Raw genomic sequence first — 15,264 nt, 5'->3', positions numbered from 1 at the left:
AGAAAACATGAACGTGATTTTATGGCAATTTAATTAATTCGCGTGTGAGTGAGAAAAAAGCCTTTAATAAGAAAATTAATCTAATAAATTGCGCTTAATTTGTATGCCAAAAATATTAAACAAAAAACAATTAAAAACAAAGTGTGTGCTTTAGTTTTTTTTTCGCTGTCACCTTTAACATTAAACGGATTTAAATATTTTTTTCTGCGAAAGTGATAACAAAGTCATAAAAACTACTTATTTCTTTTATTATTTTTTAAATTAAATAATATTTTAATTAAGCTGTTCTAATAAATGGTAAATAAGCTATTTAATACTTAATCATTTTATAAGAATAAAAAAATAGAAAAATAATTTAAAACAATTTAAAAAGTGTACAAATAAATACAAATATTTATTGCGGCAAAAAATTAATAACGTTTAATAAAATAAATATAAATAATATTTCTGAAATTATTTAATATTGTGCCGAAACATCGGGGAAAAGAAACTTATTAAATTTTCCAATCAATACAAAACTTTAAAAAATTTTAATCCTGGTAGTGGATTTATGTCCTTGAAACAAATAATTTAATTTTTGTTTAATATTTCTTTAAATATTTTCGTATCAGAGCAGGGTATTGAATTAGTACAGTTTCATTTATTTCGAATTTTGTTTAAAAATACAGCTGAATGTCAAAATTTCATTAGAAATATCCACAAAAATCGAATAATAAAATATACAAATTTTGATAAATTAAGCAATTTAAAATATGATTGAGAATATTTAAAAATTAGATGAATTAAGATAATTAAAGAAACTTTCACCAAATTATTTTCACATGCATTAGAAACTACAGGACATTTTTTAATAAATTTTGTTTTATTAATGGAAAATATTGAAAAAGTCGTAATAACGCAAAACCGTGTTCAAACTGAGAATTTATGGCTTTAATTCTAAAAGATTCGACATAATATCATTTTTTGTTTTGTTTTAAACGGATCAGAAATTTAGAAATTACTTATTTATACAATTTTTTTCCTGCGCTATTAAAATAAGTAAATATTATTAAAAATATAATGCATTTTGATATTTCAATAATTTCTATGGAAATACTTTTAAAGTATTATTTTAATAAATAATAAATACCTCCTTAATTTAATATTTTTAGTGTATTTTATTTTTCTATTTAAATCTTGATACAAAGTATAAGAATTAAATTTAATAATATACAAAGATATTTCCTAAAAAACTGAAAACGACTACAAACAAATGTGCAAAGCTAAACCTTTTACGTTAACTATACATTTAAAAAAAAAGTAACGGTTAAATTGCTTTTAACTCTCTCGCTCAATTAAACAATGGAGGATCTTTAGTGTTGTTGTGTTTACCACAGTGTAGACAATTTACACATGCATTCATTCATATACATACATATGTATAAACAAAAAAACCGTTATGTTGTTTAATTCTCTCCCTCGCTCAATTTAAAAATGTCGGCTTTTTAGTTTTGTTGTATTCAACACAGTAAAGCCAACTTACACTTTCATACATATGTAAAAAACCGTTATTTTGTTTATAATGGTCTTTTTTTAAATGGCGGGCCTTTTGTTGTAAATAAAATTGTGTTTTAATAACTATTATGAACTAAAAATAAAGGCTTTTATGTGTTTTAGCTACAAATTCAGTCAAAAGTTATTGTAAATAATTTTTCTCATTTAATAATGTCGCATAATTATGTTAAAATTTATTTTTAATAGCGATTCCTTATTTACAACTATCTTAAATAAATATACGATTTTTTAAGACTTTACTAAAATTCATTTTTTTAATCAAATATTTTTTTTATTTATTTTCAGACTCTAAACCACAAGTAATGCAGTAGTAAAATTTACAAAAAACTCATTTTCTTAAAACCAAAAAACAATAATAACTAAATCTGCCACAGCAGTATTTAACAAATAAATCTATGATTCTACATAGACAAAGGACTAAAGAGGAATTTTTAATGTTACCCAAAAGATAGTAAAAAAATAAATCTATAACAATATAAAACTAAATTAAACATTAAGTAAAATTAAAAGTTCAAACAAAAATTTAAGTTTAACCCCACCACCCCCACAAAAAAACTCAAAAATACTCAAATAGTTTAAAATATTAAAAACAAACCACAAAAATGGCCAAATATTTAATTACCTTTGTATTATTAGCCTTTTTGGCTTTGGAAAACAATAACATCTACAATCGCTTGCATGCCAAATCCCATCCCAGTGGCACCAACACCAACACAGTGACACATTTTATGCGTCAACATCAGTATCATCATCAGACAGCAAATTCCCACCAAAAACTTTATCCCACCCATGAGCAACATCAGGCGCATCATGCGCGCAAACACATAAAACAATATCAGAAAGAGAATTTCGATAAGGGCCAGGAGGAAGATGATTCAGTGCAGGATTCCAGGCGACAAATGGAGCGCATTAAACGTCACATGGACCAGCAGCGACAGCATCGTTTGGAACACAACAAACGCCTGCAGCAGCGTTCCCAAAGGCCTGTATACAGTGCCGAGAGCTTAAAGACAATGCCGCGCATTTGGCAACATTTATCCATGGTCTATGACTACGACTATTCGGATGAGAAGGATCGCATGTATGGTGATGGCCCCATGGAAGAAGGGGATGAGGTGGAGGAGGAAGACGATACTATAGTATTGGAGACTGATGAAAGTAATATTAAAGTAGAGATACCACTATCCGTGGAAGAAAGTTATGAAGACAGTAAACAAGAAAATATGCAACATCATAAACATAACAAAACCGCTGCAGTGCATTGTCCCAAATGTGAGAGTAGCCGCAAAGTGGAACATGTCACCGAGGAGGAATTAACACGTCTGCGCATTGAATTTGTAAAGCAGCAAATTTTAGAGAAATTAAGACTCAAAGAACGTCCCAATGTATCGGCTGTGGGTTTGCCCAAACCTATATATGAAGGTGTAACCATTGAACAGGAGGAGGATAGTACAGTTAATAAAGATTTGGATGATTACTATGCGAGAACAAGTAAAAAATTTATCTTTTTAGAAGTTGGTAAGTTTTACAACGATTTCTTTTGAAATATTGAAATTATAATTTTGTTTTATGTTTTTTTGGGAAATTTTAGAAAAGCATGAATGCCGCAAATTGGGTCCTCAGCCCTCTATGTGCTTCTCGTTCAAAATCGATGATGCCGATGCTGATGGCTATGATGTTAGCACGGCAGTGTTGTGGTTGTTTAAAAATAATCCACAAAAACTGGTGAAACGCAATGATACATTGCTGACGCAGCAGACCATTGTGGTGTCCGAAGTTCAGCAGCAATTAGACTCGAAATATTTACCCATAGTTAAGACTATTGCTATACAATCGGTGGATGTTCAAGGTAGGTTTAATTTTGAGATGAAGTTGTATTTATTTTGTTGCATTATAAAAAATCACATGAACAAAATTCATATAAATAAAAGCAGGGTAAAAGCGTTAGGTATTTAAAAAAAACAGGCCTAAAGAAGAGCATTAAGAATATTATTAGGAATCGGATGAAAAATAAACAAACTGCAAGTGTTTAAAAATTTGCCTGAGTTGCCTTTTTATGTTATGTTGTTTAATTCTATGACTCGCTCAATTAAAAAATGGCGGCTCTTTAATTTGGCGTGTTTATCACAGTACAGTCAACTTACACATTCATTCATACATATGTAAACACAAAAAAACCGTTATATTGTTTAATTCTATCTCTCGCTCAATTAAAAAATGGCGGATTTTTAAATTTGTTATAAAACCCGTTATGTGTTTACGTTCTCTTTTTAAATGGCTCCCATTTGTTGTGTTAAGCACAATGATGTCAACTTAATGTTTTTTAATAACTCGTATAGTAATTTCTAAATAAATATAAAAGTTATATGAAAGTGTTTTTGAAGCTCTTTATTAATATAATGTACTAATTGTCAACAATTCATGTTATTAATTAATAATCTATGTTGAATTAGTAAATTAGTTTACAATTTTATTTTAGAATTATTAAAAAAATCTTTAATTCGTTGTTTAAAATTTGTCAGAGATGTCCTTTTTGGAGACCTCGCAGCGTCACTCGTGAAGAGTCTGTGGGGTTCGTCATCAAAAGTTAACCTCGAATACTTATCTCACGAAAAGTCGGAACAACCGGTTAGAAATGCAAGATTTATTTTCAATAATTTTTTTTGCCCCTTTTAATTTGTTTAAAACTTGCTATTCTAATCACATAAAATAATTGTAATTTATTGGTCATTATAGGCTGTAAATACTAAATTCCATTATCTATTTGCTACTAACAACTCGTCACGTCTTTATCAGCATCCATAAACCCTATTAATTTTAATGAGTGTTTTATAAACTTTAATCCGCGTCTCTGACTAATTACGACCACAGACCACTAATCACTAAGCCGGCAGATTTTCAATTAATTATGTTGCCAGCTGTGTGTTCCTAAAAAAGCCTCAAATAATTTCAAAATATTTTAAATATTTACAAATACTTTAAGAAGTGGAAAAAAACTTTGCCCCATGTACCCTTTTTGGAAATAATCTTTCTTTTTTTTGGTATTTTTTGCTGCTTATTAACAATAATTCAAACTATATACTTTATCTGTTCTTTTTTTTTGAAATGTTTAAATGCGGGGTATAGAAATTAATGATACCTTGAGAAATAAATCAAAAATATTTGAAAAGATTTCATTTTTTTTGGTTGAAATTCCTTTATACTCACACACATATCCGGGCAATATCTCTGTTTTGAAAATGGACTTTCGCCGATTAGAGGGAGAATAGATTGACCTTTTTATGACAGTGCAAATTCAAAAGACATAAATATAATTTATAAAACCAAAGCACAAATACATTCTTAGAAAAAGGCAGATTAATCAATATTATTAAAGATTTGTTTTGTTTAAATAATGAAGTGGGCATAGAAAAGATTTCATATCGTTGACAACCATGGTTGGCCATAAATCAAATACATATTGTGTGTGTCCATAAATATTAATGTATATGTTGAAAATTCTTCTTCATAGATCATGTGGAACTTTGTATTTGTAGGAGTATTTAATCAGGGTTTTGGAGCGTGTTTCAAAAAGGCCATCTTGACATTTTATATGGAAAACAAACAATTAATGTACTTAATAGAAATAGAAATAAACAAAAACAGTTTTGTTTATTATTTAAATCGCATAAATATTATTTATTTGTGTGTTCTTTTTTTCAAAACCTTGAAAATATTCCCCTATAAATAAAAGTTGTATGTATTTCATAAAAATAAATAAAACTCGTTAACAAAAGATTATTTTGAAATTATGTCATGACCCTAATAAAATTTCTGAAACCCCTTTCAATATTCAACAACTAATTATAAACTCTCTTTGTATTCCCTGCTCTCATTACAGATGAATGGATGAAAATCGATATTGAATGGCCGATAAAACGTTGGTTTGGCAATCACGATCTCAGCCATCTTATACAGATCACCTGCCAATCATGTGACATCGAATCCATGGAGCATATGATTTCCACCGATAAAGACTATAGACCCTTTATAATGGTCGATACACAAAATCGTAAGAGACAGCCACGCCAGAAAAGAGAAATCAATTGTACGGATGGTGTAACCGAATGTTGTCGTGAGAAATTGTACATTTCTTTTGATGACATAGGCTGGGGCGATTGGATCATACAGCCCAGAGGCTATGATGCCTATTTCTGCAGGGGTTCCTGTGGCATGGTGGCGAGTATATCAGATTCCATGTCTACACATAATATAGTTTTACAGGTAAATTTACTTAATTTACAGCTTACCATTAAAATAGTAATATAACTTTTTCTTTTTCCGTTTTGTTTTGCAGAAACTTTTAAATAAACCCGGCAAACGGCGTAAGAATCTGGAACTAGTACCCTGCTGTACGGCCAAACAATATTCTTCCCTGCAGTTAGTATTTATGGACAGCAATAATACGGCCACTCAAAAAACATTCCCCAACATGGTGGTTGAATCCTGTGGTTGTAGATAGTTTCTATTTGTCTTTAACTCTAAATTACCTTTAAAAATATTTATTACTTAAATTAATTATTCATTATTTTCACACTTAACACCCATAACATGTAAAACCTAAACAATTCATTAAATTCCTATAAAACCCTTCAATCCTCACCTCATCTAGAAAACACCGCCCGCCATTTACCCCCTTAAACAAACGAACAAAACTTTAATTTATATTTATAAAATACATTTAAAACTAAATTAATACACACAGCCTAATTTTGAAAATCCCCTCTTTTAAAAAATTTATTTAGAATTTTTTAAAGTGAGATTTACTTAAGCTTTCTACTAAAACTGCCAAAATTTTAGGTTTTAACTAGTTTTTAATTATTTAAATAATTTGTAAATTATATTATTGTACTTAAGTTCTCCATGAGATACAATTAGGTTTTATTTTTCTTTGTTTACAGATGTCTAGTGTAATTTATTAAGGCTATTCACCGGCTGGCAATTTATACTATACTAACTATAAACATTTAATATCCTAATCTTATCTACCTTTGCTATTGAATCTATATTAAATGTTTATCGTTTTAGTTTTTTCGAAATTATGTTGCAGCCTGTGAGTCCCCTAAATTGTAAATATTTTATTTAAGTTGTCCTTAGAAGTGATATTTTTTGTTTTTGTGTAAATATAAATTTTAAGTAGTTACAATTTTGTGTCTTAAAATTTCTTAATTTTTTTAAGGAATTTTAGTGTTTTATAAAAAAAAAATTTTAAAAAAATATATTTGATAAAAAATTTATAAATTTTAAAAAATAAACTTGTGTTTTATTGTACTTAGGCAATAGATGTGAAACATTTTAAATTTTCCCGGCAATTACACCTACTGTTACACCTTCAAATACCTTTACCGAAATAACTAAAAATTACCGTACCCTAGTAACGTCAAATTTTAGCCATTTCAAATCGGTAGATAACTTTTTTAAAGAAAATATTGTCTGGTTTGAAGCATTTGTAACATGGACAAAATGCACAGTGGTTTAGAAACGTTTTTTTAGAAATAATTCGGTGTCTCGGGAACTATCGGAGATATCATAACAAAATTCCACAAGATTGGAGCTGAGGTGTTTCTGAATTGACTTGCTGTCTTTTAAACCATATAGGTTTCATCAATATTGGTGGACAATAACATACTTAAAAGTGTACCACAAAAAAACGTGTGGCCTATTTATATATAAGAATGAACATTTATCATGATGAACATTTAGAGACTTTTAGAAAAAAACTACCATCGTAGGAAAAATGGTAGCCAGTTTTTTTCTAAAAGTCTCTAAATGTTCATCACCTCGGGTGTCACATTTTTTAAAAAATCGCCAAAAATGTATTTATGATTCGAATGAGAAGATCTACAAAAATACGCTTACATTTGTAGGTTATCTCTTTTAGTTGAAGAGATATTTTATTTATTAATTTTTTTTTATTTTGCTCGATCTTTTTTTTGTTTTTTTAGACATCCGGTAAAATTTGGTTCACTTAAAAAATTTAGGTTTGAGTAAAAAATTCTAAAAACGCAAAGCATCGATCCTCGAAAGAGCTCCATATTTGTAAAAGACTATATCTTATATATAAATAGGCCACACGTTTTTTTGTGGTACACTTTTAAGTATGTTATTGTCCACCAATATTGATGAAACCTATATGGTTTAAAAGATTTTTTTCTCTAGATGTGCACAATATAATTTTTTTAAAAATTCTTTCCATAGAAGTGTTAAAAAGCGTTTTAAATTTGCTTGAAAAACAACAACAACAACATGTTTATGCACATCTAAATACACGTGTATTTGTACACAAACGTGAAAAATATTTTTGCGTATACTCAAAGTAACTGTATAATTTTGTTATTAGTGGTCGAATTTTGACCACCAGGCGATCCTAGTGATATTTAAATATATAGAAAGTATTTTAACTATCACACTGTAAATTACGTCACAGTAGGTAATTTTCTGAAAAAAACTCAGTTTTTGGAACAATTTACCCAGTTTTAGGAATTTCTGTATTTGAAAGTAAAAAATTTTAAGGGCATTTGGATCTACATTAGTACCAAAATTTGTTATGATATCTTTTACATTAATTCAATTTTTTATTTTTCTTCATGGAAAATCACCATGTAATAATTTTTTTTAGTTTTTAAGGTAAATGACGCACAATGGTATATAATCCTATTTTCATTCCGATTTCATTAAAATTAAAAAACTAGTAGCTATCAATTTTATTTTAAGGTTTGTGGAGCTTCTGAAGAGTAAATATAAGCTTTTTATATAAGTTTTTTGATATCGGTGGAAACCTTATGACTTGGAGATTGACAATTTAGTGAAATGAATAAATTTTATGTTTTTTCGGACGTATTTTACCTTAAAAACTAACTATATTATAAAATGGTGATTTTTCATCAAGAAAAATAAAAACTTTGAATTAATTGCCCAATTCACAATTGATGTCGTAGTGTTGTAGCATTGTATGTCATAAATATTTTTCAAACTAATTTTTCAAAACAAAAACAAAACATGAATAAAAAAAATTACGACATACAACGCTACGACACCAATTGTGAATTGGGCAAATGTAAAATTTGAACAGTTACAGACATCACAATAAAATTTGGAAGTAATATAGATCTAAATGTTCTTAAGTCAATGGCATTACTAATGTTGCCATTCTTTGTTTTCAAACATAGAAATTCCTAAAACGGGGAAAATGTGTTCCAAAAACAATTTTTTAAGAAAATAGCCCACTTTGACGTTATTTACTGTATGATAGTAAAAACGTTTTGTATGTATATAAACAATATATAGGGCTATACAAATATGATGAGCTTTTGAGGATCGGTGCTTTGCGTTTTTAGAATTTTTTACTCAAACCTAAAATTTTGTTTCAAAATTGGCCATGTTTGGATAGGGCTGGGGGATACAATGTCCGCTTAAGTTAGTCAAATTTTACTTTATACGTTTTTGCATTAAGTTCTCTTTCCAGATAATAAAAAAAATGTATATAGCCACGAAGAAAATTAGTTTTTTATAAAATAAAAATTATGGGGACTTTTTTGGGAAAAAACTTAAAAAACACACGCATACAAAGCTGAAATATATAAAAAGAAGCTTCAACTTTGGATGCGTGTAACTTGTTATAGGGACGAAATAATTGTTATCAGGTTTATTTAATTTTCTTTAGAATTTTATCGCAAATATACGTCGTATATAAAAAACAAATTTCGACCTTTCGTAGGCCCATCATATATAAAATACAAAAAAAAGTTCGAGCAAAATTTAAAAAAAAATTTAAACTTAAATGTCTCTTGAACTAAAAGAGATATCTACAGATAAAAGCATATTTTTGTAGACCTTCTCAAGGACTATCTACATTTTAAATATCAGCTCATTCGGATCATTTTTTTTTTTAAATGCGTGACATTGAGGGTCCACCCACTGATCCCCATTCCGAACACCTCAGCCGACTAAATAATACAGCACAACATAGAAGTGTGGACTTGATAACACTATTTTAACAAAAAAATCTTTGTTTTAGCGTCAAAAAATAGGAAAAACGAAAATTGTTAAGGTACAAAGGATCTTTATGTGCTATGTAGATTGACTAGACACATTCAGAATGCATTGATATGTTCTCAAGAGTTGTTCAACTTTACCGTAGCTACAACTTTGCTAAATATTGTTAGTGAATAATAAAAAATCCCAAAATGGGATTTTTTATTATTTTGGCTATAATATCCATATCAGGGGTTGGGTTATCGGAACCCTTTACAAAGTAATTAAGAACATATTTGGTATCAAAAATTTTCAAATTTGTTTTCATTTAATATAAAGTTAGCTTTTCAAAAAGTATAAATTCCTAATACAGAAATTTTTTTAGATAACTTAAAATCCAAAAACTAGCAAAAAACGCTTTTTATAATATTTTAAAAATTAAAATTCATATAACTTTGGAGTTTGTAACGATTTTTAAACAATTATTTTTTTGTTTGACATATACATTTGTTGTTAGTCCAATAAATCAAAATCAAATGCGAATATCTCTAAGTTGATAGCTACGACGACGTGTAGTGCTAGACGGGGATATTCTATATGTGTAATTTTTTTTAAAATCGGAACACAGGCAAAGAAATATGATCGTTTTAAAAAAAACGTACCTGGGTGAAGGGTAGAAGGGGGACTCAAATTAAAACCACAATACATATTCTCAAATTTGTTCTTGTTTCGGATACTTAGATAAGTTGGCTTTAGTTTTATGCATTTCAATCTTACCTATCTCATCTTAAAATACATATTTTTTTAACATTTCTAGACTGACCAAAAACGGCGAAACCACCCCACCCATGGGGTAAATACGTCAATGGGATGGGGCAGAAAATAAAACAAACAAAAAACCAAAAATATAAACGTATTTTACTGTTTCATACCTTAATTCACAAAAAAATGTATAATAAACTTGATATTTATTCTTTATTTCACATAACTTAACCAAAAAAAATAATTAAACAAATTGTGACTGATTTTTTCTATATTCTATCAAAATTTGCACTACACCACAGGGATTCTGTGTACCTGGCGAAAATGCTCCAGGGGGAGTTTTGATGTTTAATATAATTTTTTTTCCTACATCAAATTAATTGATCGAGAAAACTATTGTCACTTATTGTTCACTATTATTGATGTTCTATCACCAGCAATATCTTTTTTCTATCACAAAAACTAATGAAGTTAGCACAAAAAATTCATACGTTGAAATATTTTCACAGCTTTTTGAAAAACAATTAATCGAGTCTGCCTCACATCATATGTAAAATTAAACTGTCCAACTTTCAGGAATGGTAAATAATCGATAAACGAAAACATAAATTAATAATGTAACAAAATCGATTTTTAAATTATTCGCTGTTGGCAGATGTGCCCCTATGGCGCATGATCCCCCTTCTGCCCTACTACTTTCGAGATACCTGGCCGAACCCCGTTAGACCCATACGGTCAAAATTCAAAACTTAAACTCGACAACACTGAGGGTTTGGAAGTTACAGATTTATTTCCCTCTTTTTTTCTATACCACTGTGCGACGTTATATTTTATTATACTTTTATTTTCATAAATTTATGAAATAAATTGTTTTCATTGTCAAATTTTATATGTATTTTTTATTTTTTTTTTCAGTATCTGTTTTCTTTATTGAATCTTTCTTTTTAGAAATTTACAAATAAGTATTCAAATCTTAACCTAAACTAAAACTAAAGTAGTTATTGCCGCTGCAATGTCCAACATGAGTGCTCGTTAAATGATTATCTGGTCAGATCCAGTGTTTCCAATCACCTCAGTCGTCTATGACCCTCAAATGACAGCAAGGGGGTTTGGATGATCCATTAGTTTTGAAATGTATTTTAGACTGGAGTGTTTGATCTCCTCGCGTATTATGGGGACATTGAGATCCCTATGGATATTACTATTGCGAATGTACTATGGGACACCTGTTATTGTCCTTAACAGTGCTGACTGCTTTCTTTGCAATTTTTCAACGTTAGATGAGGAGGCTGTTCCCCATAGCTGAATGCGGTATAGCAATATCGGTTTTATAATTGTTTTGTACAAAAGCACTTTGTATTCCAAGTCTAGAGCAGACCGTGGGCCAATTAACCAGTACAGTTGGACTGACTTTAATTTTATTTGCGTAACCTTGGCTTCAATATGGTGGGACCATGTTAAACGGCGATCAAGATGGATACCGAGATATCGCACATGGCTCTGTTCTGGGATTTTGATTTATTTTATTTATCTGTATGGAAGGGCAACTTTCTCGTCTTAAAGTAAATGTAACGTGAATACATTTTGTTGCATTGACCTTAATTTTCCATTTGTCCAGCCATTTTTCCAAATCGCCGATGTGAGACTGGAGTTCAGAAGCTATTACGGGGTTTTCATGTGTACTTAAAAAAGCGGTATCATCCGCAAATGTAGATGTGTGAGTCAGTGCGCTCGTGGGCATATCTGCAGTATATAAAATATATAGGAACGGCCCTAGAATACTTCCCTGTGGTACACCAGCGGATATTTTTCGACGAGTTGAGATCACATCCTTTGATCTGATTTGGAAAGATCTTTCTTGTATGTAATTTTTAAGCAGTTTATGTACGTTCGCAGGTAGTAATCTAGTAATTTTGTGTATTAGTCCATTGTTCCAGACCTTATCGAAGGCTTGAGATATGTCAATAAATAATGCGGAACAATACTGCTTACTCTCGAAGGTTTTCCGAATAAGTGTAGTTATCCGATGTACCTGTTCGATAGTACTATGTTTCCTTCTGAAACCAAATTGATGGTCAGGAATAATGCAATTTTCGTCAAGGTGCACTATAAGTCTCTCAAGTAACAACTTTTCAAAAAGTTTTGAGAATATTGACAATAGGCTAATGGGACGATATGATGCCACTTGAGTGACATCTTCTCCCGGTTTCGGTATCATAACTATATCAGATATTTTCCACGAGGATGGGAAGTATCCAATACGTAGTATTGAGTTAAATATGAACAAAATAATTCTCAGTGCTGATTTGGGCAGATTACTTATCATCGTGGTAGTAATTTTATCTATACCAGGTGATTTTCCAGCCTTAAGACCTTTGGCCGTCGTCCTCACGGCAGAGAACCGGAATTTTAGTGGGGCTGGCACCACATTATTTATGACATTATCTCTAATATATGAATTTGTATAATTTTTTCGATTTTTTCTGAAGTATTTTTTGCCCATTCTCCGTTCTGAAGGCGTATGGGCGACTCATACACAATAGGGCATTGCATATTTTTCACAGCTTTCCAGAGACTATATTCTGTGTTCTTAGTAGGGTCTAAGTTTCTAAGACAAGTTCTCAGGTTAGATTCTTTATTAATCTTTAAGGCGACGTGAAGTCTTCTTTGGCACTGATTAAGTTTAGCCTTTACGTTCGGAGATCGCGATTGTTGCCATTGACGTCTGAGTGTTCTCTTTTCTTTGATAAGAGACTCAATGTTTTTAGGACATTTTGAATGTCTGTAATTCCCCAGGGTGACTGGGGGCGTGGACACTTTAACGGTGTTTGTTAAATTGTCTGTAAATATATCGACAGCGGATTGTATCTCATACTCATTTTCAATGAGATGTTTTGTGGCAAGTGTGAGCTAACATACATTTTATACTTTAACCAGTTCGTTTTCTTGTTAGGGAAACAAGAGTAAGAGTTTTCCAATTTACTTGGAACTGCTAATAACGTTAAAACTGTAGGCGAGTGGTCTGACGAGAGGTCCAGCGAAGGGATCACTGAAATAAATTCTCGTTTTATATTCTTGATTACAGCGAAGTCAATTAGATCGGGAATCTTATTGAGGTCTGTAGGCCAATAAGTAGGTTGGCCACTAGATATGGCATCTAGTCTGTTAGTCGATATTGCTTCTAACAGTTGCCTCCCTCTAGGAGTAATAAGGCGAGAGCACCAAAATGTATGTTTTGCATTTTAATCACCAGCTGCTATAAATCTTGGATCTAGAGTTCTAAAATATTCGAGAAACTGCTCTCGATTAATATTATACCTAGGAGGACAATATATTGAAGATATTGTAACTCTACCATCAGGTATATTTATAGATGTGGCCTGGATGTGATCTGTTTTATATTCTGGCATTGGGAAATGCCTAATATCCTTTCTCACTAATATAGCTGTTCCACCACAAGCTCTACCACTATTTTTTATTTTTTAATGCGAAACAAATATCTTGAAATCCCGATTAATCTCAGGATTTAAATAAAGTATTTTTATCTGGTAGGAAAAATTAATACCAATATTTCGGTTTATAAATTTATATATTTAGGGTCATTTGACACGTATGTGCTCTTTGTAGTGCAGAGAGAATTTAATTGGTTACTTTATACATCTTATGTAATCTAGTGTGAAGTAAATCAACACTTAAATATCTCTAAGTAATCTAGAGTGTAGTCACTTTAAACGTTTATTTTGTACTGTACTTTATTGTGAGTAATTCGTAACTGATTTTATACAAATTGTGTTGATATAATTGTCATGTTTTCCTTTTGCATTCCATTTAACCTAGCGTGAAGTTAATTGCCACTTTAGTGTCTCTAAGTAACCTAAAGTGTAGTCACTTAAAAATTTATTTTGTACTGAACTTCAGAAAGTAGTTATTTTATCCACCAGAAGTAATCTATTGGAGAATTTATTTTTTAAAAACTACTTGTGTTTGGACCACCCTTTATAAGCAGCAAACTACTATTGAAAAAAAATAACTTTTTTAAACAAGAATGTATTTCTTTATACTGTTAAATATGAGATGTCGGTGTGATAAATTTTGTGTGTAGCTAAAAAAATTGAGAAATTATTTAAATTACTGTGTTGATCAGTAAATATGTTTTAATGAAAATGCAGACTGTTGGAAAATGAATTAAACACGCTTGTGACGTCAGTGTAATAAGACCCCAAAAATTTGGTATTACTTCGGCAATATTTTAAACTAAAGTTTTTTAACATTTCTTTAACAGTTTTTTTTGATTACGTTAGTTAAATTTTTAAATTTTATACTCAATTGACGCATTAACTAAATTAAAAAAGAATATGTCGCACAATGGGAAGAATATTATTTCTAAGTTGACTATAATATAGTTTGATTTCGATTTCGTTAATTGTAATAAAACAATGTTGGTTTGTTTTTTTTATTATTTTTTCTTTATTTAATGTTTAATGACTTAAATAGATAATGTTTTCTTTTTTTTTTAATTAGTTTTCATTGAATTTTTTTGTTGTTTTCTTATTTTTTTTCATTAATAATGATAATTAGCAAATAATGAATTTTTTTATGTTTTATATTTTAATAATAATAATAATTATTTGGTTTTTCCTTTTTCTGTTTGTTTTAATAGTAATGTTTGGAAATATTTACTTAAAGTATTTTCTTTTATTTTTGTTTTTTTTTAATTTCTGTTTGTTTTTTTGGAAAAGAAAAATAAACAACTTTAAAGTATTAAACAATTTACATCATATAAATTTCATTAAGTATTTTACAATAATGTATGGAATTTCTTTTTCAGTTTTATTTTCTTTAAGTTATTTAAAAATGAGTTTTTAATTATGTTTATTATATTAATTATTTTGTTGTTGTTGTATATAGTGAAAGGTTATTGAATGAGTAATGAGA

General features: G+C 29.7%; 1 protein-coding gene across 1 annotated transcript; it reads left to right on the top strand.

Moving 5' to 3' along the window:
* The first annotated feature begins 1,857 nt into the window (after positions 1-1,857).
* Positions 1,858-6,848, top strand: daw (dawdle). Its single transcript, XM_065501283.1, has 4 exons — positions 1,858-3,072; positions 3,146-3,403; positions 5,435-5,817; positions 5,891-6,848. Exons 1-4 carry the CDS (start codon positions 2,157-2,159, stop codon positions 6,053-6,055), a joined length of 1,722 nt encoding a protein of 573 aa, XP_065357355.1. The 5' UTR covers positions 1,858-2,156; the 3' UTR covers positions 6,056-6,848.
* Positions 6,849-15,264: the final 8,416 nt, after the last annotated feature.

The sequence above is a fragment of the Calliphora vicina genome, chromosome 2 (genome assembly GCF_958450345.1).
Source record: "Calliphora vicina chromosome 2, idCalVici1.1, whole genome shotgun sequence".
NCBI lineage: Eukaryota > Metazoa > Arthropoda > Insecta > Diptera > Calliphoridae > Calliphora > Calliphora vicina.
This window is presented reverse-complemented; position numbering and strand designations above follow the sequence as displayed.

Bases quoted from the DNA above. Each gene is read 5' to 3' on its own strand.
- daw (XM_065501283.1), top strand. From the start codon at position 2,157: ATGGCCAAATATTTAATTACCTTTGTATTATTAGCCTTTTTGGCTTTG. The intron at 3,073-3,145 runs GTAAGTTTTACA...GGGAAATTTTAG, and splicing joins ATTTATCTTTTTAGAAGTTG to AAAAGCATGAATGCCGCAAA. The intron at 3,404-5,434 runs GTAGGTTTAATT...CTCTCATTACAG, and splicing joins ACAATCGGTGGATGTTCAAG to ATGAATGGATGAAAATCGAT.